Raw genomic sequence first — 26,721 nt, forward strand, 5'->3', positions numbered from 1 at the left:
GGAATATCCAAAAAAGAAAAACGTTTTGCCCGGAGCATAGAAAAGGTTTGTGGTGAGTATGCAAACCTTTCATCACTGAATGCTTAACCCATTCTGAATGGGAACCCCTTTTGGTGTTTCAAGCATCATGTTATACTTTAGCTGTTGAAAAATAGCAGATCTACAAGCTCATAGCGCGGCACAGAGTGCCGCGCTACGAGCTTGTAGGTCTGGTATATTTTTTTAATTGTGAAAATACGGTGCAAATCTTTGAATATATATTATTTCAGAGCAAACGTTTTTAACTAAAATCTTTGCTGCTGGGGGGGGGGGGGGGTTCCCTGGAACAACATATGTTCAGATGGGGGCCAAATACATATAATTGTGGGGGTCCTTGACATGAAAATGTTTGAGAACGATAATAGAAACATGGGGTTTTTCAGAAAACTGTCAGGATTTAGAAGACATTTGTAGAATCGTCCTCAGGTCTAAACGCTCCTCCTCACCCGCAGCTTGAAGGCCCTCTTTCCTCGATTGAGGATCATATCTTCGTGGGAGAACTCGTTCTCTCTGATGATGGCTCGGCTGTCCTTGTCCCCCGTGTACGTCACCACGTAGAAGTCCGGCGCCCAGAACTCAAACTCCCTCTCCCAGTTGATGATGGTGGAAAGCGGGGCGCTGACGAGGAACGGGCCCTTGGTGTGGCCCTGGAGGAGACAAGTGGTAGAGAATGAACATGGGGGATTCTGTACACAGGGTGTTACTGTAACTAAAGGTCATCATGACGACACACCTTGTGTATTTTGGGCCCTGGGCGTGGAACCATCTACAGACCAGATTCAAATTGGCTTCCTTGATCCCCTATAGTGACTTTTAAGCAGCTTTGCCTCTGGCACACTCTCCAGCCATTGCTCCTCCTAATTTATATTAGCTTAGTAGTTTCATGATGTATTGTTCTTATTCATTTTTTGTCTGTACTATTTAGACTCTCTCTCTGAGCCTCCCTGGTAGTAGGTTTTTGGTATTACGGATGTTTGTCTTTGTCATGTCCTGTATTTGTCGTTACTGGCAGAGCTGTGTAACATTTATTTGCCTCTTCTCTTGGCCAGTGCGCACTTGTAAAAGAGACTATGGTCTTAATGTGATTTTTACTGGTTAATTAAATAAAGGTTAAATAAGAAGAAACTTCAATAATTTCCTCCACAAATCCTCCATGTACCAAATAATACCAAACAGGACATTGTTTTGTGATATAATTTGTGTAAGAGGTCATTGGAAACTCTGACACTTCCCAATGTGTTCGGTGATGACTGATGAGACGTTTACTAACTTAAAAATAACATAATTCATGTTAAATATTGGCAAAGTAAAATAACTATCCACCCATTTGCCTGTTTGGTTAACATGACATAACAATTATTTGCTCATTATATTCCCCCAATAGTAACCCTTTTTTCCTACCCATTTTTATGCCAATTCCTGAATTCCCCACACACTGTGGAGTGTAGTTCTTGTCACTGCTGCTGACCCTACTGGTTTGTGCCGCGCACACAATAAATAATAAATGAATAAATGAAGCAAAAACTACAAATAAATAAACAACGACAAAGAAAACATATTATCGCCCTGCTTGCTCCTGCACGTACCTCTTTGAAGAGCGAGTAGAGGAAGACGATGGTTTGGATGGTCTTGCCCAGGCCCATCTCGTCTGCCAGGATGGTGTCTGTGCCCTGAGCCCAGGAGAACCGCAGCCAGTTCAAACCCTCCAGCTGATACAGGTGTAGCGTCCCGCCCGTCGTCGTCACAAAGTCAGGTTGCTCCTCGTACTTTATCGTAGGCTGAATGGAGAGAATGTCAATGGTACAAATGGTATTGTTATTATTAGTTATATAGTTGCAGCATTAGTATTATTTACCCTGTTCTGCAAATAGCAGCAGTAGTTTTTACGAAGAGGAATAGCAGCAAACGTGAAAGGTTTTTAACAAGGAAGAATCCTGAGTCAGTGATAACTCACATCGTTGGCAGGTAAGCCAAGGACCTCCGAGTCCTCGTCACCCTCCTGGCCCCTGTTCCTCAGCTTTCTGGGTTTGTCTGGGTCCTCTTTCATCATCTCGTCCCTGTCACACAGCAGTACAACAACCAGTCAGAAATTATATCATGATGGATTACGCTTACATTATTCAGGAAAGCAATAAAAGCAACTATTCCTCTACTCTGCAATATTGTATATCTGTCGGCAAGACATTTCACAGCCTATTCAGATCATCATAATGTTGGATTTACTTTAGGGGTTAGCAATGGCAGCATCCATTGCCCTCCAAAACAATTTGCCACCTCCAACCACAGACTGTACAGACCACCCATACGGTGGACAGGCTGAGGTGGGCCGTACCTGTGCCTCCAGTAGTTGGCCTTGAAGACACCAAATTCAGGCATGTCCAGGTCATCTCTCTCCCAGGTGCACTGGTCATAGGTCAGGTCTCTCCACTTGACCAAGTAGTGGTACATCCCCTTTTTATCCAGGCTGTGATTAATAATCCGATGGATCATCATCCACTCTGGCTTGATGCCGTATTTGTAGTACTTTTCGTCCAAGATGGCGAACTGTGGGTCCTTTGCGCGCCTCTTGTCGCGCAAAGGATCCCCTTTGCCGCCGTCCTCCTCTGCCCCCGAGCCATAGTCCAAGGCTGGGGGCTCGTCCATGTCCGTCTTCCGCTGGTAGTTGCGGAACATCACAGAGTGGAATATCTCCAGCTGAAGGGGGCATAGGGGACAGAAAGAGGTTGGCTTTAATAGCAGACATTATGCTGGAGTTAGTATATATAGTTATAGTTAGTATATATATATATATTCAAAGATTTGTGCCACATTTTCACAATGAAAGAAAATAGCAGATCTACAAGCTTGTAGCGCAGCACTTGGTGCCCATGTAAATGGGACAGAGTTAGCCATAAGCTAATTTTCATCTGTAGTCCCTGAGCAGGCTCAGGGAAAAGTGGTATAGTACAGGGGGCAGAACAATTACAGTTAAAAGTGGCAAAGGAAGCTAGTAATAATAAAAATTACAGATTTGGTTTGCCACCTCTTAAGGTTAAATTTGAAGGTCAAATAGTTGGAGCCTTGGAGGTCTCTCTTACTTCTGTAGGGAGACTGTTTTACCAAACACACTACGTCTGGTTGGAACTTTGCAAAATTCCTTCAGAGCGAATGTTTTTAACTCAACTCTTTGCTTCTGGGTAGGGGTCCCTGGAAAAACATATTTTCAGATGGGGGTCCATGGCCAAATACAGAAAATTCTGGGCATCACTGATGTAGAAACATAGGATTTTCAGAAAACATAGGGTTTTCAGAAAAACATTTATTTAGAATCGTCCTCAGGTCTAAATGGGATAAAAAAAGAGTTTATAATGAATATTATTTAGGTTATAGAGCTATGCATGTGTTATTGTTGTACCTTACCTGTAGCTCAGTGATCCAGGTGCAGTGCCAATAGGACTGGCCAGTCAGCTTGACGAAGAACTCCCGCTCGGCTCGGCCCTTCATGGGGGGCGGGGGCGGGGCGTCGGGCGCGGCGTCTGGCGCCGGAGGCACCGGGATGGGCGCCGGGGGCTCGCCCCATTGCCAGTGGAGGATCCTCTGGACGCGCCCACTGATTTGCGGACACTGGGGAGGTTGCGAGGTCAATATAGTATTGTCAGAAGTGTTAAAGTGACTTTACTTTTGGAACTGTGGAAAGTGACTGACTGTGTTCCAGTGACATAGGCCTACATAATAACACACATGAATAGACAACTTTGAACAGAATAATATAATATATACATATTATATATTGTAATATATTACGTTATAAGACTTGAATATTATATAATTTATCATTTGAAAGCAATAAGCAGGACTATAAGACCGCAACACCCCTCCATCCAACATGCTATGTGATCATATAAAACAGTGCAAAACATTACACTGGAACCACACAGAATGGAAAGGGACAGGGTTGGACAGGATGGGGCAGGACAAGATCGGACAGCAGGACAGGACAGGACAGGACAGGACAGGACGGTACAGTACGGTACGGTACAGTACGGGACGGGACGGGACGGGACGGGACAGGACTGGACAGGACAGGACAGGACAGGACAGGACAGGACAGGACAGGACAGGACAGGACAGGACAGGACAGGACAGGACAGGACAGGACAGGACAGGACAGGACAGGACAGGACAGGACTGGACAGGACAGGACAGGACAGGACAGGACAGGACAGGACAGGACAAGACAGGACAGGACAGGACAGGACAGGACAGGACAGGACAGGACAGGACAGGACAGGACAGGACAGGACAGGACAGGACAGGACAGGACAGGACAGGACAGGACAGGACAGGCTAACCGTGCATCGCGGACACAGCCACTCTCCGTTGGGGATCTCGGGCAGCGGCGGGTTGAGACAGTGGATGTGGTAGGACGAGGTACAGGTGTCGCAGCACAACAGTTCCCCTCCATCTTTACACACTCGACAGAACTCCATGTGGTCGTCGTCCTCCTCCTCCGCCCCCGCCAGGATCTCAGCCGCCGCCGCCGCCGCCGCCGCCGCAGCACCCACCTCCTCCGGTATCACTCTGTCCTCGCACTCCTCCTCAAACTCCTCAAAGTCCTCGTCCTTCGCCTCCCACTGGATGCCCTCCTTCTCCTAGCAGAGGAAGGAAGGTAACGTCTATTCTGGCTAGACCACCACCTTTCTTAATGAGATTTACTGAACGGGTGAATCCTGTACAATACTGTACATATACTAGAAGTTTGAGCTGCTATATACGGAGCCCTCAGAGTTATCGGCGAAGTGTGCTTGAGCAAGACGCTCGCACCACTGATCCGATATATTTTGGTTAGTTAGATTAACACCTAATGCAACACTATATGAATTGCTTTCAGCGTACTCATTTTTGCTTCATCCCATGCTAAAATGATGTAGAAGCAAAGAAAAGTAAATAATAATAAAAAATAATTGATTGTAAAATCTCTTGAATTTGATGTCATCATCTATAATGTGGTACCAACCAGAGCCATAGAGTAAGACAGAGTTACGACAACTCCGTTCACTTCATGGGGCCAGTCCAATGGCGGCTCTTCTACATAGACTTCTATTGAATGAACCGGAAGTTTACGTTAAAGTCTATGGGCTTTACGTGACAAACAAGTTACATGAACTACGTGACCGGGCTGTTTTCTGCTCCCTCAATGTCGTAACTCTGGTACCAACACACCTGCTAACCATCACTTATCAGGACCGCCTGGTTTTGGAGATCATAATGTGAGATGTGGAACCAAGCAAAATCACACAAAGCCAATAACATTTTTTTGGCATAAATCAGTGCTATTGAATACCCTTCAAGTGTTGTTTCGAAAATATTGAACCAATGGAAAGTAGTTAAAAGTGCTTTGGACAAAGTTGCCAAAGAATTCCATAGTCTCGCATTCTCTCAAAATTTGGCTCTCAATACGAAGGCATTTCGGTTGGCACCCGGGTTCTGTGCGCGCACCTCTGGTCGCTAACCATGCTTTTTTACCGTCCCTTTCTGACTCATTGTTTAAAGTGTGGCATAGAAATGGCATTCACTCCTTCAAAGATCTTTATATTGATGGGTTATTTCCGACCTTTGAACAAATACGACGCAAATTCAATTTACCCCAATCACATTTCTTTAGATTTATACAGATACGAATTTTTTTAACACAACACACTGCTTCATTTCCAAACATACCTCCCAACTCATCAATGGAATCTATATTTCTACCTGACCCATTGCTCAAAGGAGGTGTTTCTATTATTTATAATTCTCTCTCATGTTTAGATAATAATGCCTCCTTGGAGTATTTAAAAACTGCTTGGGAAAACGACTTAGGAATATCTATCACTGACGAGCAATGGTCTACATCTCAAAAGTTTGTGCACTCTTCTTCAGTATGTGCCAGGCACGGTCTTATACAGTTTAAAATATTACACAGGTTACATTTGTCAAAGGAAAAACTCAACGGAATGTATCCAAATGTGAATCCAGCCTGCGACAGATGTGGCCAGTCGCCGGCCACTCTAGCTCATATGTTCTGGCATTGCACTAAACTAACATCATATTGGCAAAGTATATTTAAATCACTGTCAGACATTGTTGGAAGACCTTTTGACCCGGATCCACTGACAGCAGTTATGGGGGTCAGGGGGCCCGGGGGTCAAACTGTCTACTTTCCAATATAACATGGTAAAATATGTGACTCTACTGGCTCGCAGACTGATACTGTTGAATTGGAAACAAGCACAGGTTCCGACTCACACTTCACTTATGAGAGATGTTATGCACTACTTACAATTGGAAAAGATTAAGTTTGAATTGAGAGGGAGTGAAGATAGATTCTACCAGACATGGCAACCCTTCATTGGATATTTCAATAGGTGCACGCTAACCCCTCCTACACAATAGATAGCACAATAGAACATTGGAAAGAAAAAAAAAAGGAACTGAGTGTTTTTGCTTTATTTAATTTTTTCTCATTTAAAAAAAGGAATGTCTGTAATTCACTTAATTTACAACAACTTGTTGGGAAAGTTTGAGAGCAAGAGTGTCTGTCCTGTTGTCTGTTTTGTTTGTCTGTTCACACTTGTCATTGTTTAACAGTTTTTTGTTTGTTCATGTTTATCACATTTATATGTATTTTTTATTATGTATTGTATGTGGAACATTTACATTGCCTGTTATTTTTTTCATTTTATCCAACAGAATATCATTATCATTGTCGATAATATTCTGATGTTGTCATACAAAAAATGCCTAATAAAAACAGTATTAAAAAAACGTGCTTTGGACAAAACCTCTTAACTTGGACCCTCAAAATGTCTGCTAAAGCAACTAACTCCACCACCTCTCCCCCTCTCATGGAAGTAATGTGACAATATATAAAGTTACAACACCAACTTTGATGCTTTGTTTTAAAAAAATATACGGTTTTCTTAATTTCCTGAAAATTTTATATTTTTCATTTCCTGAAAAATGAACATTTTGGAGTTGAGGTTTCCTCCTGACAGCAGAGAAAGATATCATCACTCAATAACCCATTCTGACCTGAGATCAGATTCATACGAGGTTTCCGCCGGACACACACTGGTCTGATGAACCCATTCTGACCTGAGATCAGATTCTAAAAATGACAGTCGTTCTTCGATTTTTCAAAAAATAGCAGACCTACAAGCTCGTATCGCGCCACTCGGTGGCGCGATATGAGCTTGTAGATCTGCTATTTTTCAATAGCTAAAGCATAACATGATGCCAACACCAAAATGGCTGCCCGGTCAGAATGGGATAAAGCACCATCGTTACTCACGCAGTGGGGGCAGCTCCACTTGCCGTCGGGGGCCTTTTCCAGCTCCGGCTCCAGGCAGACGAGGTGGTAGGCTCTGGGGCAGGTGTCACACAGGATGATCTCACCGCCCTGCTGGCACACCTCGCAGTAGTCCTGGTGGTCTGTCTCATAGCCGTCCTCCTCGCCTCCTCCTGCCGCTCCTCCTGCCACTGGACAGACAGAAAGACAGTCAGTCACAAAAAGACATTGAGTAAAGATTTTAACCCGTTCTGACCTGAGATCAGATTCATACGAGGTTTCCGCCGGACACACACTGGTCTGATGAACCCATTCTGACCTGAGATCAGATTCTAAAAATGTCAGTCGCTCTTCGATTTTTCAAAAATAGCAGACCTACAAGCTCGTATCGCGCCACTCGGTGGCGCGATATGAGCTTGTAGATCTGCTATTTTTAAATAGCTAAAGCATAACATGATGCTGACACCAAAATGGGTGCCCGTTCAGAATGGATTAATACAATCTTTTTTTGACGGGGCGCTCATCATCATCATTCATCATCATAGTTTTTCGACCGCGGTCGAGATCATAGATTTCACAATGCCACGCCAGACTTTCCGGTCCTTCATTGCCATACCCAGTTCTTGCTTACTGATGCATGTGTCCCTACTAGCGATGACATCAGGGAACGACAGTTTTCTACCTCTGGGCTGCTTTGAGGCAGGACTCCTCCAGAGAAGAAGGGAAGATATAACCTCATTGTCAGCTCTGTAGCAGTGGCCGGCAAACTGTGTTCTTCTGGATCGGACCAGTGAAGAAACACGGGGAAGGTTGACCGTATATTAGATTAGTCGATGGGTGGCTTTCAAGACAGATTTTGCGCTTTCATTAGAAGGCGGGTGCTATGGGGCGCTAGCCCCTCCTATATACAGCTTTTGTCCCCACACATATTTGCCATTGACAATGAAAGGAGAAATTAGGTCATATGTCCCTCAAATATAATAATAATAATAATAATAATGGAATTTATTTATAATGCACTTTACATTCCTCAGAATCTCAAAGTGCTACAGTAGACAAAATATAAAACAGTATAGGCAAAAGCAAAAAAAAGAAAAAGAACATTACACGATTAAAAGCACACGGAAATCAAGGAAAACAGGATAACAGTTATTAAATTGAACATGAGGGTCAATGAATAAAATGTGTGGGTTTGGGGGAAAGCCTTATTAAATAGGTAGGTCTTTAGTCCTCTCTTGAAGCAGTCGATTGAACTTCCATAGTTCAGGGGCAACTGTGCAGAAGACCCTGTCACCCATGGTGCGCAGGTTGGCCGTGGCGGGGTGGAGGCAGTATGTGTTTGATGAGCGGAGGGCGTGCGGGTCGAGGGTTTCAGGGAGACTAATTATTTGAGTTAGGGGGGGGGGGGGGGGGGGGGGGGGGGCATTACTGTGGACGCATTGGTGGGTGAGCAGGGATATCTTGTATTGTGTCCGGAATGCGAATCGGCTAAAACCAATCACATAAATTCAGTTGTTCATGAGATGATGTATGATTATGTATAATGACAAGAGCGCCCCTCACTTCACACGGGTGTGATTTTTGAGGGGCGCTAGCCCCTCCTATATACAGGTTTAATGTTGCCTTACTCATGAAGAGTTCCTGGCTCCGCCCCTGCTTACCTTTCTTCTTCTTCTTGGCAGGCCGTCCTGCTACTACTTTCTTGTTCTTCTTCACGCGTGCGGAGCTGTCCGAACGGACTGAAGAGCTGTGCACGCTGGAGTTCTCCTGTTCGGATCCTTCTTCATCTACATCCTCACCACTCTGTGGGCGAGAGTGGGAGGAAAGGGGGGTGGGGGGGGAACCAAGTGGGGGAAACAAGTCAGCAAATAGAGGACCAAATAGACAGAGCCAAGTTGAGAATGCCACATTTTTCATTCACAATGTATCCATGGTAAATGGTGCATTTATATAGCGCCTTTATCCAAGGCGCTTTACAGAGATTGTGCATTACATTCACCCATTCACACACACATTCATACACTGATGGCAGCGGAAACCATGCAAGGCACCAACTAGCACATCGGGAGCAATTAGGGGTTCAGTGTCTTGCTCAAGGACACTTCGACAGTAACTCTGGGGGAGCCCGGGTTTGAACTGGCAACCTTACGGTTACCATCCAGGCACTCTACCCCTGAGCCACCGCCGCCCCATCCATGAATCCATTCAGCCACCCACCCATCCATCCATCCACCCATCCATCCATACAATAGATCTCTGCAAGGGCCTTTGTCATAGTGTGAACACTTGATGAATTGAATACATAGGAGGACCACAATGGAAACAAGACCTCAGAGCTTTTTGTGTTACCATTTTAGCATTATTGTACGTCTGTACTTTACTCTGCACACCGTTAACAAAGTATTCAATCAATCCAAACTTACTGAACAGCTCTTCTTCCTCTTGGCCCCTATGGCTGCCAGCTTGATACGGATGGGGGCCATCTTCTTGGCCTTGGCTACAGCTGCAGCCTTTTTCTTGTCTTGGACACGAGGGCTCTTGCTGCGCTTCTTATAACCTACCCCTGGGCAGACAGAGAGAAAGAAAACTCTGGAAACGATTCATCTGAATCTTTTCTCTCGATCTCTCACCATTCCTGTATCCTGATCAGAAGAAGAATAACAAACTGCACATTACATTTGATTCTTCTAACAGCATTCTAGCTTTATTCTTTGTATACGGTCAAGGAGGAAGCAGGAAGAGAGATATATTAGCAGAGATTCTCCAAGTGGGATCCAGGAACCCCCAGGGGTCCTTGAGGGGGTTCCAGGGGGTCCCCAGCAAAATGTGTTAAATGCATCGGCTATAATTTGAAAATAGCCAACCTACAAGCTCACAACGTCAACGTGTCACAATTTCAAGAATATTTTGGAAACATTCAATCCAATCTTGGGGATCCCACTGAGATAAGGAAGGGGAAGGTGGTGTTTAGCGGCTGACCTTTGCCCTCTTTAGTCTTGGCTTTGCGAAGTGGAGGCGGCTGTGGAGGTGGTTCTGGGGAGGCGGTCGCCGCAGAGACCTGCTCGGCGACAGCGATGGCAGCAGCGGCTGCGGCCGCCGCCACGGCGGCACCGTTGCCTTTGAAGGGGTTGTTGGAGCTGAACTCCCTCCACTTGGCGCCCAGGATGGTCATCATCTTCGACATGGGGATTTTGGGGTTTTTCTTAGCGATCATGGGCCTGGTAGAGGTAGAGGTTAGTCTAAACCTTTCCCCCCAACTTGAGTTACATTTATGAGCACTTCAATCGATTAATTACATGGCATATTACATTTCTCAGTTATGTTTCGGGGGAATCAAAATCTTCAATGTCTTAATTTGGAACCGACCAACCATCACTTTGCAGCAAGTTATGTGATATTGCATGTGATATTGGTCTATCACAGATGCGAAATCCTTTTTACAGAATATAATGCAGAAAAAGATGGTTGGGTTAATATACCCTGAAGAAGGCAGTTGCATCTGCCGAAACGTTGGTTCCTACTCTGCCTCCTAATAAATAATCGGCACTTTGGCTATCAGTGTGTGCGGCCACTCTTTTGTCTTTTTAAGACTTAACTCTTTAGATGTTTCTGACGTGAGCTGGCACCACTACTAAGACTGGTGTGTGTTTAGCATCCTCCTCCACTGGGTTAATATATAAATGGTTCTATTTGTGGGGATTTCAATACCAGACATAAGGAGGCAAATCGTACATTAATGGCCAGATCAAACAGAATTGTCATAATCCAGTAAATATGGAATAAATATGATATCTTCACACAGGTGTAACACAGCTGTAACACCACAGGTGGACTGTTGTATGAGTGATATACCTCATGAACTGGCTGAAGGCCTTGTAGTTGGTGAGTTCAGGTGGACTATTGTATGAGTGATACCTCATGAACTGGCTGAAGGCCTTGTAGTTGGTGAGTTCCCTGTAGTCCTCCTCGGTGAAGGTATGGTCAACATCCTCCAGGCCCCACTCCTTGGCCAGCTGAGCTGACGTCTTCTGCTCTATTGGTTGCTGAGAAAGAGAACGGATAACAGGGGCTGTGTTCACATTAACTCATTCTGACCTGAGATCAGATTCATACGAGGTTTCCGCCGGACACACACTGGTCTGATGAACCCATTCTGACCTGAGATCAGATTATAAAAATGTCAGTCGCTCTTCGATTTTTCAAAAATAGCAGACCTACAAGCTCGTATCGCGCCACTCGGTGGGGCGCTATGAGCTTGTAGATCTGCTATTTTTCAATAGCTAAAGCATGACATGATGCTAACACCAAAATGGGTTCCCGTTCAGAATGGATTCAGTATTTTACTTTGCCACTTAAAGTTCTCCAGAATGCCACTAAAACAACCTCGACACAAGTTCTGTTTTAAAACAGCTGAAATCTTGAGTGTTCGTTGACCTTGTTGCTATGGATGATGTTTTTCATGAACACACTGCCCACAGTGATTGGTTCATAGACCAATCATTTTATTTTATTAACCATTTTATTTGGTTTATGGACTGGCCTGTGTCAAGCTATGTACTGTATAACTCCTTGGTCTGTGTCGGTGAAGTCATCACAAAAATACAATAGCAGGAGGTACAAATCCTATGCCATAATTATTCAAGTCTTAATAATTATAACTTTATATAATAAAAGCATATTGCCAGGTAAATATTCTTGCCCAAATAGTTGGATGTAAGGAATTACATTATTAAAGGTACATTTGGAGTCGGAATAACAAGTTAAATACAAAGTATGAAAACAAATATGGTTCAACATAAAATATGTCTCTCCTACTTGTACCTAGAACATTGAAGAATTAATTCATACAAACGTCTACTACTAGTAGACATTTGTACTACTAGACTACTATTTTATTTAAACTAGGTTACACTAGGAAGGCAACAATGTATTTTATTCATAAATATAGGCCAGTTAGGAGCTACTTTTAGCCTTAAGATGTTTCATGAACGGTCCCAGATTACTCAAATCACAGATAATTCCATTTATAGGGTTATTCACACATAAGTGCATGGATCCTCCACTTTAGATGTTTATCATTTTGATAAACCTGCTTGTTTTGCTTTGACACCAAAAGATTTGCTTTGGCCCCATTTTCATTAACTAGTTTTGTTTGTTTCTTTCCTTTTTCATACCTTTGTTGTTTCCTCCTGGCTGCTGTCCCTGTCGCCATCATCTTTTTTCTTCTTCTTGGTTTTCTTCTCCTTCTTCTCCTTGTGCTTCTTCTTCTTCTTCTTCTCGCCGGATCCATAGTCGCTGGCTGCGCTGTCTGAGTTCTCGCCATAGTCTCTGTCTCTGTCTGAGTCTCTTTCTACATCACTGTCCTGAAGAAGACGAGGTTAAGGAGAAGGTTAAGGAGAAGAAAGGAGCGAAGAAGGTTAAGGAGAAGGTTAAGGAGAAGAAAGGAGCGAAGAAGGTTAAGGAGAAGAAAGGAGCGAAGAAGGTTAAGGAGAAGAAAGGAGCGAAGAAGGTTAAGGAGAAGGTTAAGGAGAAGAAAGGAGCGAAGAAGGTTAAGGAGAAGGTTAAGGAGAAGAAAGGAGCGAAGAAGGTTAAGGAGAAGAAAGGAGCGAAGAAGGTTAAGGAGAAGGTTAAGGAGAAGAAAGGAGCGAGGAAAAGGAGGAGAGTGAGTGAGAGGATAAGACGTGAAAAAAAGAAGATCCAAGGACAAATGGAACCAAGTAGGGATGCACCGAATATTCGGCCACCTAATCTATTAGGCCGAATAGTGGCAAAAATGCATATTCGGTATTCGGTTGACGGTTCGGTTGATTTTAGAGCCAAAAACGAATAGTAAAAGAAGCGGGGGTTACCTTTCGGAACCTACTGTTTTGTTCTGATGACGTGATCACAATGTAAACATGTCTTTTGCCATTATCATGAAGATCTACAACAAAGGCACGGCCATGACAGCAATGGTACAAAAACTGGTACAAAAAAAAGTATATTAAAAAAAAGTATATACTATATATATATATATTAATCTATATTAATATTCGGCTATTCGGTATTCGGTTTCGGCCAAGAATTTACCATTCAGTGAATCCCTAGAACCAAATGGACCTGTAAGAATCCATTTGGCTCCATTTGTATAATGCGGGTCCCTGGACCCCATTTTGAGAACCACTAAAATAATTACAAGGTGATTTAGATTACAAATCCAACAGACAGTGCTCAAAACCAGGGGGGCAGTCAGACAGATATTTTGTGAAGCCTATAAGGAAATCGCGATTCATATAATGGCCTGTTGTGGCGCTGTCATTGGACCCAGAAAAACCCATAGCCCCATAGAAGTCCATGTATTTGGGCCCAACTTCACCTAGACTGTATTACCTTAATAAACATGGTCATGAATACTTTCTGCTTCCAGTCACTAGTTTAAAGTCTCATTTCTAATGTCATAATATTCTTTTTGGAAAATTATGGTCCCATTAATTAAAAAAATGACCATAAAGTTGCGTATGTTCTGAGGGGCGTGGCTACCGTTACAGTCTATGATCGGGATTCCCCTCCCACTCGAGTCAAAATAAAAACCAACGGAGAAGAAGGGGGGAAGTCCCGCCAATGGCCAGCTGGGCCAGCCAATGGCCAGCTGGGCCAAAACGGAGCCAGCCAATGAATGGCCAGCTGGGCCAAAACGGATCTAGAAATATGGCGATTTACATCAGGAATTACCATAGAATTACAGGCTTCATTTTACGTCCATGTTAGACCCGGGGAACGCTTTGTCCATATTTTTTACAGTCTATGCTCAAAACTTACAATCTTCTTGCGTTTTTTGGCTTTGATGGGTTTCCCCTCCTTCTGTTTGTCTTTCTTCTTGATCTCCTTCTTCTTTTTGGGTCTTCCTTTCTTTCTGGCTGGGATCTCCGTGTCCGGTGCCTCCCTCTCTACGTCTGGAGGAAACGGTTGAATGTCAGAAGCAGCAGAGACAACAGATTAAGGCAGTCGGTCACAGTGATCTTCCCAATAATCTGCTGCTATACCATACATCCAGCTAATCCCCCTGTTTAACACTTTCACAACAAAAGCCGCATAATGGCATGCCGAGGCGCCGGCGGTGACCTCTGCCCTTGACTGAGTTGCAAACATATGCCAAATTAGTTCCAGTCGGTGTGTAGTAAGTGGATTTGACAGTTGGTATTGGTTCAATACAAAGCACAGGCATAATTGGCTTATGGAGATATTCCTATATGAACAATGCTAATGCCAGATCAGGGCATTTAGATTATACCACTGCAGTGCCTGTTGGGGGGGCATGGTCATGGTCATTTGGGGTGTGGTGGTGTTTTGGAGTGTGTGAGCGTTTGGAGTGGCTCGTTTGCTTGGCCCCTGGAAGTGCTCTCAAGTGGGGTCTCAACAGTTGTCCTTGGGGGGGAGGGGGGGGGGGTCCTACACTGCCTGAGTCCCTCAACTCCATCCTCTGTCCCCCCATGCACACACACACACACACACACACACACACACACACTCATGTGTCACGGCCAGGAGGACAGCATTGGCCGGCTTTGCTCCGTGGTGGGAAATATTGCTCGGTGTTGGCATAGCCTTGAGGGGGTAAATAATTTACTATTCCGTGCCTATTGGGTTGCAACTCGAACGGGCTGAGACGGCTCTAGCAAAATTCGCAACGTTAGACACAGCAACTTGCACGCTTTAGCGTGCTCAGTGGCATCTCTCGTGGCTCAAGGTTGCTACTATAGTAGTAGGAACAGGGAGGCGGGGCAGCGGGGGAATCTACAGGGAGTGCTGTAGGAAACAATCGATAACTTCCAGCGAGTCCCCCAGCAAAATGAGGAACAGTTTCACTTAAGCCATATTTTATTTTCCAACTATTTCGGAAATAGCCTATTTTCAAAAGATTTTGACAAATCTTCTCTAATGGTGGTCCCTGGCACAAAATATTCATATATACAGCCAAATTTGGGGGCTCTTGACATGAATATGATGACCACTAATTGTAAGCAGCTGTCCCAAGAACCAGTCAACCAATCGACTCGAATTCCAAAGTTAGAATTATGGTATGTATAATAATCATAAAGGTAACGAGGAATGCTCGTCTTAAAACACACTCACCCTAAAAAAGAACGTGCCAACCTTGCGGCGACCGCTCATTGGGGCGGTTCTTGAATTCTTGAATTTGTTTTACTGAGGATAAGTTTAGAAATAAGTTTAGGGTTAGGCATAGTTTTAGGTTAGACTAGAAATAGGGTTAGGTTTTGGCTGTATAGGCCTACGCCGAGGCGACTGTGTTTTGAGGCGAGCATTCTGGTATAAACATAACAAGTTATGTCTTTTAAGAGCTGTATTACTGCATTTTCTGTTGGGAGTAAAGTAGCCTACATACATATGTCTAGTAGGTGTTGGTGGTACAACTGGTAACAAACTGTTAAGTAAACATGGATTGACTCACTCCTATTACAAAAAATGCTCCGAATTTGAATTGCTTAAGAAGCCAAATCTTGTGCATGTTTCACTGACTACAATTTGCTCTTTTCCTTTTCAGAGCACATATTTTCCATGGTTGCCTTAGCAGGATAATCAGGGAAATGTATTCTGAAATCTGAAGTCACAGCAGCTCATAACTAAATCACTGGGAAGGCAGAGAGAGAGAGAGAGAGAGAGAGAGAGAGAGAGAGAATTCGATTTTGAGAGAGAGATAATTAGATTGAACATTTTGAGAGGAGGGAGGGAAAGAGAGAGAGGGAGAGGGAGAGAGAGAGAGAATGAGAATGAAAATCAGCTCCAGGCTAAACACACTAACACAGTGAGTGAACCATAACCAGAATGAGGGCTGCACAGTCTCCCTCGTCGCACGTACCAGTCTGCTTTATAGGCCACATTTGTTCCATTTTATTGTCTGCCTTGCCTTTGTACTGGAGAAGGAGGACTGGTAACAGTCAGCATGCAGTGTGTGTGCGCGCGCCCCACCACCATGCAGCTCCCCGCGCATCCAGGCTAGATTGTGCAGCTGAGAAAAGTGCCGCCAGGGGCGGCAGCAACACGCACTCCGGTCTCGGTGATTCAGAGGCCGCCAGCCCGCCGCCACTGACTGCCTCCAGGCAGCGAGACATGAGCTGAACTGGAACGACTTCCCACATTCCCCCCTCCGCATTCCCACACCTATGGGAGGGTGCTGCTCGACATCGAGCCGCTGGAGGTCGCGGGGGGTTATAGAGGCCACGACGGGAAGGGAAAGGGAGGCGCACTAATTGATTTCAACGCGTGTCTTGTTGTGGTGTCACAAAGGGCTGGCCCTGAAAATGAATAGGCTCTTATTTAAATGCAGTGGTGGGTGACACTCTGAACGCCGTGATTAAATGACAGCTGCATTATTAGGCATTATAGAAGGCAAACATGCAGGCAACTTTTTGACATCTGAGGCTGCAAAAAGTGCAAATTAATCTGGCCATGTTGTTCATTAAGCCATATTACTTTCACTGCCATTTGCTTTCACGCATGCAATGCATGCATGCATAACTTCCTCCCTCCCACAGAAACTCCTAGCCATGCGTAATAGCCTATAGCATATTGATTTTTGTAGAAAGGCTTTGTTCTTCTTGCATTTTTGTGATGTTAAAAAGGGGGAGGAAGGAGAAAGAAAATAATAATTTAAAAATATATATGACGAGTAGCGCTTTATGGGAGTGAGAGCATCTCATTATTTGTAAGAGCCTATTATTTAAGCTATTAGTGAGGCAAGTGAGCTACAGTGAAAGTGGCAAACACACACACACACACCTTCTGTTATGATGTGAAGTGAGCGGCATGCACTGTCTGTCCTATTTGTAACTGTCTCCGTCACAGCGACAATGGGTTGGGGGAAGTTTGAGTCACACACAGCACAGCACTGACTGACACTGACAGCAGAATGTCACACTATCATCTTTCAGCTTTCATGCCTGACAGCAGCAAACGCATCATCATCACCATCATCTCTTCAGATCCGATATAAGAGAGATCAAATATAGGCTGCTATGGCCGGGAGTCCATGTTTGCTTGCAGCCAGTCCTGTGGCGAAGCTTTACCCTTCACGGCGACCTTATTTATAATAATATTGCACTCGTTTCTGTGCGCCGTGCGGGTCCGGGACAGATCGAAGGGATAAACAAGCAAACGTGCGTCAACTTTAGGGACCGCAAATAAGGTGAAACGAAAGGCGCCTATCCTCGGCAAGTTGGTTTAAAGTTGCACTATTTTAACTCTTAGCTTTGGGATTATTATGTTCTGAATCGAGCTACGGGAGCGCAACACTTTGGATGTGCGGAACATCATCATCCAACGACCCACAGGGCAGAACGCGGCGAGGTGTTTGATCATCATAACGGGGTTTTGGAGGAAAAAATGTAGGAGTATGTGTGTGTCAGTGTGTGTGTTTCTATTTTGTATGCGCGCTCCCGTGTCTTTCTCTACTGTACCTGGCGCGGCTCGTGTTGCAGTTTCTCGAGGCGCCGCCGGCGAGTTTATGTCGCTTGCGTTCTCGTCCAGGTCTCCGTCGTCCCCTTCTTCATCAAAATCTCCTCCCTCGGAATTAACCACCATGCCCTCGTCTTCCCCACAGGACCGGAGAGGAGAGGACATTATATTCCCGTCATCGGATCCGTCCGCTATTCTCCCCGAATTATGATATTTATTTAATATTCAAATCGGCACAGAAAAAAAAGTGGGGGGCGTTTTGGAATATTTTACACTAGGCAGAGCAACAAAGATGGCCGCCCTTATATTTATTTTTTAACAACCCCCCCAATAAGAAAAATCCCCTTACATAAAAAATGGCTGACTATATTATTTCAGAACGCACCCCCTCCTCCTTTCTATCTCTCTCGCTCTCTCTTTCTCCGTGAACTCGCCCCCTCCCTCCCTAAAAAACGTACACATTGTTACACGAACAAGGGGTGTGTGGCTGCATGTAAGTTACATTGTTACTTGTTTGTTTTCTCCCCCCCCCCCCCCCCCCCCGGATCACTGGCGGATTCGACAGACTTGCCTGGTATAACTGTCACTTGCAAGATCACACGCAACAACTCTCCCTTTCTGCATTGCAGACACCGACAGAACGAAATCTATCAAATATGGCCACCTTATAATTCTTCGGAGCCCCCACCGTGGTAAAAAAAATATTTTGGAGCAGGAGGGGCGTGTGTGTGTGTGTGTGTGCTGTGCGTGTGTGTGCGCGCGCGCGTGTGTGTATTTGTATATGAGTGCTGGGGAGGGATTGAGAGAGGGGGGTTGGGAAAATCTGCCGCAGCCATGCCCAGACTTACATCAGATTGTATTGCTTAAAAATTAACCACTTGTGGTGAGGATGAAAGCAAAAAAGAAGAAAAGAAAAAAAAAATACATTTCCCCGCTATAGACTGTTCCACCTCAAAGGATTTAATAATAATCAATTTAAGAAGACGACAAAGACAATTCTGGAGTTCTACTGTACAACACAGACTCATAAGCAAGTTTAGTACCATCACCTGCATGGCAGTAGTATGGCCATTGGAATCCCTATAGACCTCAGCCAGACTACACTCAGGGCACCTTTTTTATTTGGGCAAAATTATTGCATAGAAATTGTGGAAACGATAGAAAATGCACAAGGCAAAATATTATAAATGACTGCCACTGTGCTTCAGAACCTGCAACGTGACTGCTGCATTAGCTACAATGTGTTTTGAGTGCACATTAAAACCATGAAACATGAGTCATTCACTGTATTATTTTATGCTGAAGTTCAGGGTATTGAATATCCTAAATTATTAATTGCACAGAAAATAACTGTATGTATAATGTTTCGGGGGAAGTGACAAAGCAGCCCGGTAGAGTGACAAGTGACAACAGTATAAGAAATAGTAAATGTCATTGGGGATTACCTTCTTAAATTATCTACTTTTTTTAATTAAGGAAATTGATTCTCTGAACCTTTCAATGCAGTCTAAACATATAACATATAAAAGAGTTGTGCCAAGGATCTCCATAAGAGAAGATTTGTGTTAAAAAAATTAAATAGCAAAAGCGTAACATAGGGTTAAAGTGATCTAACTGATTTCGATGCTATATTAACCCATTCTGACCGGGCACCCATTTTGGTGTCGGCATCATGTTATGCTTTAGCTATTTTTGAAAAATCGAAGAGCGACTGACATTTCTAGAATCTGATCTCAGGTCAGAATGGGTTAACACATCTTTCTGGGGTCCCACTTTGAGAACCACTGACCTAAGGGGTCTTGTATGACTGGGGTGGTGGTGGTGGTGGGCCTTAGGGGTCGTAGGGGAGGTGGTAATTGTAATACAGCAAGATGCCCGGGGTGTAGAGGTCAGGCTCCATGCGTAAGCGGTGCAAGTCCTCATCGTCATCCACTAAGCCATTTTGGCTCAGCGTCTTGCCCATGTCCAGGGGCACTCCGTCGTGCTTCCAGGTGTACGTGGAGGCGTTTGAGTTGCAGCGTAAGTAACGCTGCAGGATCTCCTGCAGCGTCTCCTCTGAACACACCTGGCCAAACCAGAGGAGAGAGACAAGAGTGATAGAGGGCTGTCATCCCTGGATGACAACAGGCCACGTGACAGATATGATGTACAGTATTATACCACTAGTCACTGTCTTGGGTAGAACAGTGGTTACTGCACCTTTTAGCTCGAGACCCAATAAGAGAAATTTGATGTCTCACCGGGACCCAAGTTAACCACGTAAGCCCTATTTAATAGTTAAAATAATCGACTTGTTGTGAGCTTGTGGATCTAGAAATGTATCTAGATTTAGATCCATTTGTATAAAGACTGTACAAAATTGTTGATTAAACACTGTAAGTGTAAAAAGAAATATATGGGTCCAACTTTTATTGACGATATGGCAGACATTTAGCACTTTATTATATTGTGAAAATGTCAAATAAATAAAAATAAAACATGAATGAAATATTTTGTATGAGAGCAGTGTTACAGACAGTACAGGGTGTCACACTGTAATTACAATTTAGGCTTAATACTTTGACATTATGGGCATGTCTTAAATTACCTACTTTTTTAATTAAGGAAATTGATTCTCTGAACCTTTCAATGCCGTCTAAACATATAACATATAAAAGAGTTGTGCCAAGGATCTCCATAAGAGAAGAAGAAGATAAGAGAAGATTTGTGTTAAAAATATCTAACTGATTTTTATGCTATATTAACACATCTTTCTGGGGTCCCACTTTGAGAACCACTGACCTAAGGGGTCTTGTAATATGACTGGGGTGTTGGTGGGCCTTAGGGGTCGTGGTAATTGTAATACAGAAAGATGCCCGGGGGGTGTAGAGGTCAGGGTCCGTAGATGTGCCATGCAATGGTAGGTGCCGGCCCGATTCCGGCGAGCCGCCCCATGTCCGAAACGGTTGAGAAATGACAGTTAACAAGTGGGGGCCCCTCTACTGTACTGTACTGTCACTGTACTGTACTGTACTGGCACACCCGAAGTCACCATACAGTTAATATGTGCGTGTGTGTTTGTGTGTGTGTTAGGTTGCACAGTGCACACAGGTGGTGAAAAACAACCATGCTGTTTTCGTGCTCAGACGCAAAAAGCAAAAGAGATGCACGTGTTCATGTGTGACGTGTCTCACTCTGTACACTGTATCAATGTATTTGCATCTAGAAGTGGAGCCCCACTGAGCCTCTGGCTATGGAGGACGCTGCTGCTGCCAGATAGGGCAGTTGGCGGAGGGAGACCGCTCTCTGTCCCCAGCACTAGAGGAGCTATGCTGTGCATGCGCTTGTGTGTTATGCGTGTACATGTCTTGTGGCATTTGCACCCAAATGTGTGTATGGGGTGTGTGACTATGAATGCACGTGTGGTGTGTGTGTGTGTGTGTGCACTGTACACAGTGTGTGCTACAGAGGGTAAGCCAGGACTCCCTCATACGCCCAAGGCCCCGACACACTGTACTACTGTGCTGCTCCACCCCCCGTGTCAGTTTGCCAGGGATTCATGTCGTGGATGAGAGGGGAATACGCCTCCCCGGTGTGCTGAGTGCCAGCTAACCCAGATTTTATGCAGTGTGAAGAGAGAAGACGCCGGCACCTGCGCTCCATTCGCTACAATGCTGTGTTAGAACAGTGGGAGCCTGGTGAGCAGATAATGGCTCAATACCGTTCAGACATGTAGCAGGGGCTTGTAAAGGGGGAAGTCTTTCAGAAAGCAGTAAAGTCACAGTCAGTGCTGTCCCTTCACATTAGAGCCGCATCTTTTTTTTGTCTCCACCAGGCCGAAGGCATGGGGAGAGAGTATGTTTTGCACTCCGTCTGTGTGTCCGCGTGTCCAAGAAATGGCACCCTTTTGGTTTATTATAGCGCCACCAGGAGGCCACAAAACCTGACCAGGAGACCTGTGCCCCGAGGGGCACTTTTTCTAGTTTGTACTGTTATCTTATCCACCATGGGCCCCATCTTACCTTATTATTACCCCTTATGCCTAAACATTTTAGGCATTTTAGGCCAAAAGAAGGTTTAGGCATAAGGGGTAAGGCAAGATAGGGCTCAAAGTCTTTTGTCTTGCACAAGTCACCTGAGGTTTGAAGTTATGATCATAGCCTTCACAATGTCTTCAGAATCACATGCACAGATTTCACCTGCTGGCTACAACATTTAAGCCTCTTTGAAAACCAGAGCAGTTGCAGTCAACATCCATAGGGCTGTTGCACTCTTAACAAACTGTGATGACCTTTTCTATGCTGCAGTAGTGTCACTGAGACAATAATACATTGCCACAACAGAAATAAAGTGTCCACCTATCAAACTATTGTTTGATAAAAAGAAATATATGTTTGAAATCTTGTTTGAAATGACCAAGCCGGTCTACCGATGATGTCATTGGTAGGCAGGATTCAGAACATTCCACAAGCATCCTCTGAGCCAGAAATGGTGTCATCTTACAATAATGAACATGAGTGAGGACCAGTTATATGAAGATAGGTTGAAATTAAAATGCATGGTCCTTTAAAGAAAGAGCACAAGTATTATATCAATTATAGTCAATTATCACAGTATGAGCTGGAGTCAGCACTTTCTCCATACATCCCAATTATAGTCAATTATCACAGTATGAGCTGGAGTCAGCACTTTCTCCATACATCCCATAGACTTGTACCACTAGTTTTACCACTTAAGTGTATGTGTGTAGTGCATTTTTCTTAATAATGAAACTGTCAGGATGTAATAGACATTTTTAGAATCTGATCTCAGGTCAGAATGAGTTAATAATGAAACTGTCAGGATGTAATAGACATTTTTAGAATCTGATCTCAGGTCAGAATGTGTTAAATAATTCACCTCCAGCCTTTTCTCCTGTTTTGTCAATGTGTTGATGATACGTATCCACCTGGTTTTAGCAGTGAGTAGTCCCACCACGTACTGTGGATCTTTCCACCAGGGGTATCCGAAGTCATTGGCCCAGTCTGTGCGAGGGCAGGAAGGGGGCACATGAACAAAGCGCCCCCTAGGGGTGTAGTACTTTCTACAGCCAGTCACAGGGTCAATATGGGTTCGAATCTGAGAAATGAGGAAACAATGAATGCACGACAGGGAACAAACCTTTACTGTGTTCAGAACTGATTATCTTGTGGTAGTATTACTCACATCTTTGGTTTCGGGGTCAAACCAATGGCTGATATCCTTTCCTGCACACTCTGCAATAGGCATCAGAAGAACATCACCTAGAAAAGAGAAAATGTTAGTGCTAAATACTGTTTAAAGGTAAGAATTTAAAAAAGTATCACAGACCAGAGCCTCACAACTCTAATGAGTCCACAGTGGTCCAAGGTTCAACCGCTTTCTTTCCCCACCACGGCAGGACGCAGAGCCAGCAAACTAAGCGTCTAAATTGAGAAAAGTTCAACTTTGCAGCTGCTGCTGTGTGCTTAGGTGACTGGCGAGACTGTGCTCTGAAGCTGCGGTGGACTTGGTGTACACAGCAAAGATGGACAGAAAAAGACTATAATGGAAGTACCAAATATTTGAACTAGCTGATGTAGATGTGAAGTTAATCAAGATTGAGCAACTGCATGGTATATATATTTCTTACCTAAAGTGTATAGGTCATTTACAAACAAGCTGACAGTGACTCTGGCAGGATGAGCCTCACTGCTCTCGTCTTGTATCCCATAACAGGAGTCACCCCACTGCACTGCATGCCCCACGGCATCGACCGCTAAACCCGTCAATGCCAAACTTTGCACACACACACTCCCTGGAATAGCCTCGCGTTGCAATACTAATATACCACTACGCGGGATGTTATTAATCTGCCTCGGGGCATTATGCATATGCATTAGGGGCGGATGGAAGTCTGGCTGCGCCAGGCTACTCCCTGGATGCAAACGATGAACCTCTGCCCCAGATTTTCCAGAAAGGCCTGTTATAGTGCCACCATGAGGCAGATTCTTACCTATAACTGCACCACACTTACCAATAACACACACACACACACACACAGTCTCACACACACACACACACACACACACTCCATAGAGGCCAAGGACAAACCTTTGACCTGAAAAAAACATCTTTTACAGCGCCACCAGGAGACAGACTTTTGTAAAAACTAGTGATGCACCGAATATTCGGCCGCAGAAAATATTCGGCAGAAAATGGCTAAAAATGCATTTTCGGCCTATTCGGTTTCGGCCCAAATAGGCAGAAAATATATCACCGAATAGTGTATGCAATTAATGCATTCAAAGAGCTGAATAAATGTTTTATGGATCCATAATAGTGATTATTATTTAAGTTAAGTTTTGCCATAACCATAATATAACATTTGTAGAATCAAACTCAGGTTAATGGGTTAAGTGAGGATACTAAAACAGCGATATTCAGTTACACTTCATACCAATGATACTGTGTGGGTGTAGGTATGTTAAGTGGTAACCACTTTCAACATGGCATTACAGGCAAAAGCTTTCTAAATCTTTCAAATTTTCCAAACATCTACAAGCTTGTAGGTCAACAATCTTTGCTATTTGTTGTACAACAAAGTATTTATAGTGCTTAAGTGGCATTCTGGACTAGACCTGTCTGGCTGGAAACATTGTGGTTGCAAGGACTGCATTTCTGACCTTTCAGATACAGGACTGTGTCACAGTCATTACCCGGTGATTGAGAGATTATTTATTCTGTACTTACTCTGTATAAACATACTATTTTAACTAGTGATGCCCCGAATATTCAGCCGCAGAAAATGTTCGGTTTCGGCCCGAATAGGCAGAAAATATATCACTGAATAGTGTATGCAATTAATGCATTCAAAAGGGCTGAATAAATGTTTTATGGACCCATAATAGTGATTATTATTTAAGTTAAGTTTTGCCATAATCATTTATTTTAAATAAATCAGGTAGCTTTAAGGTACGGCCATGACAGCAATGGTAGGAAAAAAGATAATATTAATCATATTCGGATATTCTGTATTCGGTTTTCGGCCAACTGTTTCCTTTTTTTATTTAATTTATATTTTTTGTCCCACGATTTTGTAACCCATTTTTCACCCCTGTGTCAATCATCCTGTGATGTGATCCTGGGCTCTACACACCCTCCGCCAACCTAGGGAGAGCAACGGACTTAACTCATGCTTCCTTCATGCTTGAGTGTCCAAGTTGCTCCTTTACACCTGACAGGGGGGAGTTTCCCTGGTTGGACGTAGCGCGTGGAAGGAGCACGTTATTCCAACCAGTTCCTTTCCCCTCCATCAGGCGTCCCGGCTGGCCAGGGGGAGGCAGTTTAGAGACCAGGATTACTGCATGTTTTTGTGAGGGTACCTACCCTAGGGGACACGGGGAGAACATGCAAACTCCACACGGCCAACTGTTTCCTATATTCGGTATTCGGTTTCGGCCAAGAATTTCAATTTCGGTTCATCCCTAGTAAAAACATTTTTTTTTATATTACTCCTCCATATTTTGTCCAAAAATCCCAACAAATTGTTACACAGTATCTCTAGTCATGTGCTCAAGGCAGATCTGCCCAATATTTTATATTCCATCCTAATTGGTTAACATTGGCTTTCAAAGTTTGCAGGATTGGCCCGTTTTGAACAAAAAGCCTCAAATCGTGAACGCAGCACGCAATTTACTAAAAATCTTTCACACACTTTCCTACTAGGCTGCGGAAATCCAACCCTTTTCACATTGGCCTGTCACCAACAGGTGGATTTCTGCAAAACACATTTTTGGAACAAAATGCCTCAAACCAATTGCCATCAAAGGCGTAAGAACAAATGGCACCCTTTTCACATTGGCCTATTATAGGGCCAAGCAGGAGGCTGGCCTGGTGGAGACCTGTACCCCGAGGGGCTTTGTTACCGTTAATCAGAATAGAGGCCAGTCTGACCCCATCTTTTATTTGAGCATGTCTGAATTCCATATTTGGGCATGGCTGCCTGACTCATCATGACATGACCTCATCATAACGACGACAAGACTGTCACTGCTGCTGGATAGGTTTATAAGCCTATCCAGCAGTCTGCAGTAATAGATCAGATGATCCCCATGGTGGACTCATTTCCAAAGTAAGTATCCCGACTTGTATCCCATAACAGGGGTCTCCCTGTCTCTCACTCCAACTCAATGGCTGCAAAGAACTTTCAGGTCAGGATACCGATTTGATCCAATCACGATAAACAAGTGAAATATAGGAAGCAATGACACAAACAAGTGAACAAACAGGCATATTTAGAACAGTCTGGAACTGGAAATGCGTTTTCTGTTCACTTGATAGATAGGGACCCTTACTGAAACATTCGCACAAATTGACAGTGACACACACACGCGCGCGCACGCACGCACACCCACGCACGCACACACACACACACCCTTGATTGGTACTCTCTGTACCCTGTAGCCTACTCACCTTTGAATTGCTTCATCAAAGGTGTCAGGTCACACACTTCGCCCAAGAATGACACCCACAAGTCATCAAGTGTGTTATGACAGGACACCTCGCTGGGAGTGAAATACTTTGCCATGTTTTACAAAGGCCACGTCTGCGTTCTGTACAAAACAGAAACAATATCCGAATTCCGAAGTATTGAAAGCGAATATTACCAAAACCAAACTATCTATTGAGTTTTTTTACTTCACTCTCTCTGTGTGACAACGAAGTACATAAACAAAGCTTTTCTGGTTGCTGTGGCAACCACCACGCGTGATACAAATTCGAAGAAAGAGAATAATCAAATATTAAATCAAACATTTGATCAAATAAAATCATGGTGTATGTATTTAAAACATACATATGTATTTTGTATAACGCGGTAACCAGAGAACACCGTATTATTTCACCATTGACCAAAACATTGGACAATATTGGACATCCGCCTT

The 26,721-nt window shown here is 44.0% G+C and overlaps 2 protein-coding genes across 13 annotated transcripts in view; both read right to left on the reverse strand.

Annotated features, from left to right (window-relative positions):
- Positions 1–18,459, reverse strand: part of chd3 (chromodomain helicase DNA binding protein 3) — a gene marked incomplete at its 3' end in the record, with an annotated part of 71,122 nt that extends 52,663 nt beyond the window's left edge. For 7 of the 12 annotated variants that reach the window (XM_083789189.1, XM_083789188.1, XM_083789187.1 and 4 more), the window contains exons 1-14: positions 17,803–18,459; positions 14,147–14,280; positions 12,523–12,711; positions 11,264–11,391; positions 10,328–10,566; positions 9,772–9,911; positions 9,010–9,151; positions 7,352–7,539; positions 4,371–4,670; positions 3,439–3,642; positions 2,372–2,733; positions 1,994–2,096; positions 1,626–1,817; positions 486–686 (exon numbers count right to left, since the gene is read on the reverse strand). In XM_083789189.1, the coding sequence (XP_083645315.1) occupies positions 486–686; positions 1,626–1,817; positions 1,994–2,096; positions 2,372–2,733; positions 3,439–3,642; positions 4,371–4,670; positions 7,352–7,539; positions 9,010–9,151; positions 9,772–9,911; positions 10,328–10,566; positions 11,264–11,391; positions 12,523–12,711; positions 14,147–14,280; positions 17,803–17,965 (2,685 nt within the window). In that variant the 5' untranslated portion in view covers positions 17,966–18,459. The remainder of the gene's footprint in view (positions 1–485; positions 687–1,625; positions 1,818–1,993; positions 2,097–2,371; positions 2,734–3,438; positions 3,643–4,370; positions 4,671–7,351; positions 7,540–9,009; positions 9,152–9,771; positions 9,912–10,327; positions 10,567–11,263; positions 11,392–12,522; positions 12,712–14,146; positions 14,281–17,802) is intronic. The other 5 variants (XM_083789190.1, XM_083789184.1, XM_083789181.1 and 2 more) reach the window with 3 other exon arrangements.
- Positions 18,460–19,554: 1,095 nt separating this feature from the next.
- cyb5d1 (cytochrome b5 domain containing 1) lies at positions 19,555–26,656 on the reverse strand. The gene is made up of 4 exons (XM_083789200.1): positions 26,252–26,656; positions 22,985–23,061; positions 22,679–22,897; positions 19,555–19,865 (listed from the first exon to the last, which is right to left on the reverse strand). Exons 1-4 carry the CDS (start codon positions 26,364–26,366, stop codon positions 19,632–19,634), a joined length of 645 nt encoding a protein of 214 aa, XP_083645326.1. The 5' UTR covers positions 26,367–26,656; the 3' UTR covers positions 19,555–19,631.
- Positions 26,657–26,721: the final 65 nt, after the last annotated feature.

The sequence above is a fragment of the Protomyctophum parallelum genome, assembly GCF_964188405.1.
Source record: "Protomyctophum parallelum genome assembly, chromosome: 18".
Taxonomy (NCBI): Eukaryota; Metazoa; Chordata; class Actinopteri; order Myctophiformes; family Myctophidae; genus Protomyctophum; species Protomyctophum parallelum.

Coding starts and splice junctions, on each gene's coding strand:
- cyb5d1 (XM_083789200.1), bottom strand. CDS start 26,366: ATGGCAAAGTATTTCACTCCCAGCGAGGTGTCCTGTCATAACACACTT. Junction 22,898..22,984: donor TTGACCCCGAAACCAAAGAT/GTGAGTAATACT, acceptor CTCATTTCTCAG/ATTCGAACCCATATTGACCC. Junction 19,866..22,678: donor AACAGGAGAAAAGGCTGGAG/GTGAATTATTTA, acceptor TGGTTTGGCCAG/GTGTGTTCAGAGGAGACGCT.